Here is a 7,500-nt window from a genome sequence, read left to right as displayed (position 1 = left end):
CGGGCCGGCGCCGGGCATGCTGGGAAACGTAGTCCGGCCGGAGCGGGAGCGAGCGTGGCGCGGGGGGGAAGGAGACGAACGCCGCTGCTGTGGGCCGCGGTGTTCGTCTGTCTCTGGCTCGGCGCTCAGGCCCAGATGAAGATCCCCCCGGAGACGTGAGTGTTGTGATGAATGATGATGATGGTGATGGCAGGAACACATGGCTGTACTGATACTGATTGCACTCTTCTACTGTACTGTACTTAATGTTCTATGAAGGGCAAACCAAACACCTGACCCCGTTTAAAAAAGAATTGTTTCAGATTCACTTCCCCTTTAAACGCCTCTGCATCCAAATTTCAATCAGTGTGCTGCTTTCGAAGCAGACGACATAACAATCCCTTTAATGCTACAAACATTTCACCATTGATGCACAAAGCAAATGACCATTTTCCACTGAGCTTTCCTCCAACCACGGTTTGGTCAGCCAGACCGGTGTTGCCCTTCGAGTACCTGTTTTGTTTTTGTTGATCTCTCAACCCTCTCCAGTACCCACCTCTATGGCACGGCCCGACATCACATATTGAATACTATAAGCCAACAGCTCATATACTGCCTGTACATGGGGTAAAGCACCCGTCTGGCTCCCGTAGATCAGCGGGCCAAGGTTATAGGCTGCTGGAGATTGCTAGTGGATGGCGGGCCGCTTTTTATTGAGGCTTATGGTCCAACCACTCATATGAAATGAAAGAGATTAGCAGGTCAGTGTAATGCTTGTGTAGGTCATACCACTGTGTTGGACGCGCTTAGTTGTATCTTCCTTTTTTATTTCATTTCAGCTGTTAGCAAAGTCCCGGCCCCGACAAAGCCAACGCCGCGTTGTGTCTCTCTGTCCGCGTATCTGTCCGTCCATCAGGTTGTTCTTTTGGCGGTCCAGTTTCATTCAGTTTTCTGTGACACAAAGGCAGTTTGTCTTTGTTTAGCCAGAACCCAGACGTATCTGTTTGTGCCTGAGTAGCTCCTGTGTCAGGCCTTTACTCTGCTGACCGCAAACACTAACAGATCAATAGACTTCAGTCAGTTTACTACAACCTATTAGCTGTGTGTCAGTGTGTTTGTGTGTGTGTTTGTATCTGTGCGTGTGTGTGTGAATCAATGTTTGTGTGCAAGTGTGAATCAGTGTTTGTGTGTGAGTGAGAGTTTATGCAGTGTGTCTATCTGTTTATGAGGGTGTGTGTGTGTGTGTGTGTGCGCCTGGGTGCATTTGTGTGTGACAGAGAGAGAGAGAGGGGCAGAGAGAGGCAGAGAGAGAGAGAGAGAGAGAGAGAGAGAGAGAGAGAGAGAGAGAGAGAGAGAGAGAGAGAGAGAGAGAGAGAGAGAGAGAGAGAGAGAGAGAGAGAGAGTGTTTGTTTGTCTTAGAGAGCATGAGAAATGGGATGTTATAGTTTGTGTTTAGGACTAATGGCCAAGGAGTTTAAACAAAGAACAGAGTGGATGATGCAGGATTCTTTGGAACCGGGTATTTGTGTCCTGGATGATAAACTGGGACTGGGAAAAACACAGAAGAAGATGGCAAAGTATTTATTGATATCAAAAGCTTTACTATAATTGAATACAATTTAAACAAACAGGATCAATCGGTTACTTAAAATAACATGCCAACTTTATGTTCCTTCCATTTCTCTTTGAGTCCGGAGGCACTGGCCGGCTTTATAGACCTCTAATCTGTTTCTTAGCAGTGTTGTCTGACAGTGAGAGATTAACAATCCAGTCACAGTGGGGTGCACCGGGCCACGGAAATACACAGCCCAGCGCATGTCTCTACACCTGGGGAGGATTTGGCAGCGCAGGAGGCGGTTCAGGCTGGACATGACCTGCTGCCTCCTGCCAAGAACTCTCAGCTCTTTATCTGCCTGCACTGAACACTTGGTCCGCCTCCAAGAAGATAGATGGACTCTAAACGATGAAGTGTGATCACAAGTGTTAAAGGGGAGGCTCAATAACACATTATCTCAAGGAGATTTATTTTTAGGGTTGCTGATGACTAGAGAAGTACTTATAGTGTTTATGTAATAGACTACATTGGCCAGATTTCGTAGCTGCATGCTTTAGATGTGGACCTGCTTCCCAGGGCAGTAGCATATGGCTTCAGCAGCTCGGCTTTACTGCGTCTGACGTACAGGCCTACCTCTGCTGGAGCCATATGTGTAGTTGTAAACGTAGGTTAGTAGGTTGATGCTGGCTGGTAGAAACATGACTGCGTCGTTATTGTCTGCTATAGCTTCATTCAGGAAATTTAAGATAATGATAACGTGTCCGTTTGTCCAAACTCAAAGAGAAATGTATGGAATGTAAAGTTGGCATATTATTTAAAATGTATTATTCTACTTCATTTAAGAATGCTCGATTCTGATTGGCTGGGAGGGGTGCATCAATCCGACATATTGCCCGCTGATTTGTCGGTTCTACTTGCTGCTGACTGAGCACAGTAGATCAATACGCCGCTTGTATCGTTTTCTATCACATACATTTCAAACGTGAGGTCCATTGTAAAAATAAACCTTGTTTAAAAAAGTTTCTAAAATGTGTCGGAATTCTATCAGAGGGTCAGTTGATACATAGTTTTGCAAGCAAGATACAATGTAACAACTACGTTATTAAACTAGTGATCAGATGTAGCCTATTATTAACAACTACAGACCAATATCAAATCTACCCTTCATAAGTAAAATCATTGAGAAAGTTGTCCTCCAGCAACTAAATCACTTCCTGGCATCAACTGGTTGCTATGACACCTTCCAATCAGGATTTTGACCCCTGCACAGCACTGAGACCGCCCTTATTAAAGTTGTAAACGACATCCGTCTTAACACAGACTCTGGCAAAGCCTCAATACTAATGCTACTTGACCTCAGTGCTGCATTCGACACTGTAGACCATTCATTACTTCTGGAAAGGTTAGAAAACTGGGTGGGGCTTTCAGGCACTGTCTTAAATTGGTTCAGGCCCTACCTACAAAATAGGAACTACTTTGTTTCCATTGGCGACTTTGTATCAGAATCAACCAACGTGACATGTGGAGTCCCACAAGGTTCGATCTTAGGACCCTCTTTATTCAACATCTACATGCTCCCACTAGGGCAAATCATGCAAAATAACAATATTGACCATCATTGCTATGCTGATGACACGCAAATCTATGTATCGCTATCACCAAATGACTATCGGCCCATAGATCTGCTGTGCCAGTGCATTGAGCAAGTGAAGGAATTGATGTGCCGAAATTTCCTTCAACTAAATGAGGACAAAACAGAGATAATTGTATTTGGTTCTAAAACGGAAAGGCTTAAGTAACCCAACACCTTCACTCTGTCCCTGAAAACCTCAATCAAAGCCAGAAATCTAGGGGTTATCATGGATTCAGATTTACATTTTGACAGTCACATCAAATCAGTTACAAAATCGGCATATTATCACCTTAAAAATGTAGCAAGACTTAGAGGGCTCATGTCCACCGAAGACTTACAAAAACTTGTACATGCCTTTATCACTAGTAAGCTTGATTACTGCAATGGTCTCCTCACAGGTCTTCCAAAACAAACTCTGAGGAAGCTTCAGCTTGTTCAGAATGCTGCTGCTCGAGTTCTAACAAAGACCAAAAAATTTGATCATATTACACCAATTCTGAAATCGTTACATTGGCTTCCTGTAGGTCAGAGAATTGATTTTAAAATCATGTTGCTAACCTATAAATCCCTACATGGTTTAGGCCCAAAATATTTAACTGATATGCTTCCACTACATCAGCCTTCTAGACCACTAAGATCCTCTGAGACCAATCTGTTAATTATTCCCAGAGTAAACACAAAACATGGGAAAGCAGGATTTAGTTACTATGCAACAAATAGCTGTAATAAACTCCCAGAGGATTTAAGACTTGCCCCAACTCTGAGCACCTTTAAAACAAGACTGAAGACTTTTATGTTTGCTATAGCTTTCTGCTAAAATCTTAAATACATTGCACTTTCTAAAAAGCTTTTTTAACTTTGCCTTTATTTTCTTTTTAATACTAAAATGCCTTTTTCTATTTTAACCATTTCTTTGCATATGTTTTTCTTTTACTTATCTATTATTTTATTTTATTGTATGACAATGTTTATATGTGAAGCACTTTGAGTCTGCCTTGTGTATGAAAAGTGCTATATAAATAAAGTTGCCTTGCCTTGCCTTGCCTTGCCTTGTGTGGTTGCTTTAGAAACGAGTTACCTACAGCTGAGCTAACGTTATTCACCGTAGTTCTAAAGGGAACTACTTTTCGAGGGAGATGAACTTAAACAGAGTACACATTTAATAAGAATGCAATACGAATAAGAAAAAGGCTAATTATTAAAGTTTTTGAATTGTCTTATTATATTGGCCATGAGCGAGAAGTAGAATAAACGGAATAATCACCTCAAGGCAGGGCAATAAACAGTTTGATATGCCCGGCTCGTGGAAGGTTACCGCCCTCGACTTCGTCTCGGGCGGTACGCCGTCCACCAGCCGGGCATATCAAACTGTTTATTGCCTTGCCTCTCGGTGATTATTCATTACTTATTTTTCTTAATTAACCGACTTTTCAAGTTTTTGTTTTTGTTTGGATTTGTTTAAATTATATTTGTTTGTAGCAATTTTTTCGGTATGAATAAATAGGCCTACTTGGTTTCTTCTTCTGTGTTTTTCGCAGCCCCAAAGAATCTCCAGAGCCTCATCCACGCTATTCTTCGTATAAACTCCTTGGCAATTCAGCCAGACTTTCCCTTTATTGGAGACGCCGGAGACTACATTTTTTTTTTAAATTCCCCTTACCATAACGATTCATTCATAAATTTCAAGTCAACCGTGCAACAACCATGCTTCCATGCATGGCTTTGACCATTGTGGCGTGAGCTAACAGGGAGCTAGCTGAACCCCCGCATTGAGCCATCTGTTGGTCCATCCTGTTCCGTCTTATGTCAGCTCAACCTGGCTGAACCCGCCGTCCGTCAGCCGCGCTGTCACACGTCAACCACTTTGACTTTTCACGTCAGCAGTAATTCAAGCTCATTCAACTGACTGGTAGAATATGCCATCGTTTTTTTTTGGTCTTGCTTTGCCATGAACTTAACGAAGTCTGAAATTGAAGTATGTGCTTTACGTTGCGTCTGCTGCGCATCTTATCTGAGAACAAACCTCTTATGCCAGGTTGTACTGTCTGTCTACCCTGGTTCATCAGGCTAATCCTCTCGACGTCCTCTGTGTGCTTAGGGTGCAGCAATGGGCCGAGACGTTTGGAAAGCAATTACTCGCTCTGTCCAGCAGATACTCTGGAGCCAAACTACTGCAGAAGGTAAAATATACCCCCCCCCCCCCCCCCCCTCCACACACGCACTGACGAACTGACAGACACACACACACACACACACACACACACACACACACACACACACACACACACACACACACACACACACACACACACACACACACACACACACACACACACACACACACACACACACATTTTACTGACACACTCATGGCAAACCACCTATTTCTATTGCCATCTACTATTGCTGTATCAGTAAGTAGATAATGCGTGCGCGTGACTATGTGTTGGCAGATTATATTGGTGTAGCATATGGGGGAAAGGCCTGCTAGGCGGTCGACAGGGTGGCGAAAAAAAAGAAAAAGAAAGCATCCTCATTACTAACGGGCGCGCGCACACACACACACACACACACACACACACACACACACACACACACACACACACACACACACACACACACACACACACACACACACACAGCTTTTTCATATTTGACTACCATGATGTCATCCTTGTTCTAACTTTCTTATGAGTGTGTGTGTGTGTGTGTGTGTGTGTGTGTGTGTGTGTGTGTGTGTGTGTGTGTGTGTGTGTGTGTGTGTGTGTGTGTGTGTGTGTGTGTTTCTGTGTGCATGCATGTTGCTGGGATGTTATTGGATTAACCTGGGCGGAGTTTATGGAGTAGTCGATAGTGAAACATGTAGATAAATATACATACATTATTATTAGTTATTTGTGGTAATAGTGCACTCTCTTAAAATATGAAATGATTTGTCATTATGCTGAGCGTTGTTATATTTGAAACTGCCAAACCGTTTCTCATGCGAAAGCAAAGTTGTCATTAACCTCGCTTACGGTATATTTACGTTAATTTTGGATTTTAATATGGCAGAGTATCGGCAAAAAAAGTCCCATGATGGTTTCTCATGTACGAGCCATATTCTGTCGTTATCAGCTCCTTTTATTCCCCCTCTGGTCGTCTTGTTTGCCTAGTTCATGGACACCAGGACAATCTGTACAGAGTAGGCTGTAAACTATAATATGAAAACATGTAATTGCGTCTATATAATGGAAATAGGAACAGTAGCGATGATAAACAAAGTGGTAATTGTCGTCTGTTTATGAAGCGCAAATGTTTGCTTTAGGTGCAATCAAAGGTCTTATTGTACAGTGTGTTTGTTTCATACTGGAGCCGGTACATCACAGACGGCGCTTCAGCAATTAGTAAGCTGCGGAAGCGTAGATAAGTTCAATATATAGATAAGTCAATAAGTTCCTCTTCCTTGGAAACTTGATGAAGTTGTGACTAAGCAGGTTGGATGGGAGATAGTGATTACACATAGACTAGATATTGAATAGGTATTGAGTTGTTATTGAGTAGGTATTGGCTAGTTATTGACTAGGTAATTAGTAGATATAGACAAGTTACTGCCTCGATATTGACTAGATACTGATGCGGTATGGACTAGATATGGATTAGATATTATGTCAGAAGTTACTTGAGGTGTTTAGTAGATTTGTACTAGATATGGCGCAGTATTGACACGGTATTGAATGCAGGTTGCCAGTGAGTTTAGTGATAAGCAGTGTTCAAGATTTATTAAGGAACTTGGTGAAGAGTTATTTAATATAATATAAAAATCTGGGTTATGTATGAGAGAGAGAGAGAGAGAGAGAGAGAGAGAGAGAGAGAGAGAGAGAGAGAGAGAGAGAGAGAGAGAGAGAGAGAGAGAGAGAGAGAGAGAGAGAGAGAGAGAGAGAGAGAGAGAGAGAGAGAGAGAGAGAGAGAGAGAGTGTGTTGTGGTCAGTTCCAGGCAGCGCTTCACAAATCTGGTACATGCCTCTGTAGTGGCAGTACACAAGCATTAATGTTGTGTAACATCAGTAAATACTGTGTGTGTGTGTGTCTTTTTATGTGCGTGCATTCTGTCTATTCATCGACAGAATGGCATAAACAGAGCTTGTACTACATGGAATGGCTTTAATGTTTCGCTATGATAGGGCTACCAACTGATGATGCACCAGGCGGTATTTAATCTAAAACATGAGATTTATTTCAGGCGGAAATTAAGTCCTTCACTGAGGCTGTGCTCTAGCTTTCTTTACTCCTACCAAGGAGTGTCCATTTTGATTTTTCACTTGCACAACAATCCCACAGGTGTTATCTTTCT

The 7,500-nt window shown here is 42.5% G+C and overlaps 1 protein-coding gene across 1 annotated transcript in view; it reads left to right on the top strand.

Moving 5' to 3' along the window:
* The window catches only part of cacna2d4a (calcium channel, voltage-dependent, alpha 2/delta subunit 4a), a 116,443-nt gene that overhangs the window by 1,927 nt on the left and 107,016 nt on the right, over positions 1-7,500 (top strand). The window contains exons 2-3 of the mRNA XM_030341314.1: positions 1-155; positions 5,266-5,347. The exon at positions 1-155 is cut by the window's left edge and continues 43 nt beyond it. Of these exons, the coding sequence (XP_030197174.1) occupies positions 1-155; positions 5,266-5,347 (237 nt within the window). The remainder of the gene's footprint in view (positions 156-5,265; positions 5,348-7,500) is intronic.

This window comes from Gadus morhua, chromosome 19, assembly GCF_902167405.1.
Source record: "Gadus morhua chromosome 19, gadMor3.0, whole genome shotgun sequence".
Lineage (NCBI taxonomy): Eukaryota > Metazoa > Chordata > Actinopteri > Gadiformes > Gadidae > Gadus > Gadus morhua.
The sequence above is the reverse complement of the archived record's forward strand: the minus strand, read 5'-3'. Positions and strand labels throughout refer to the sequence as shown.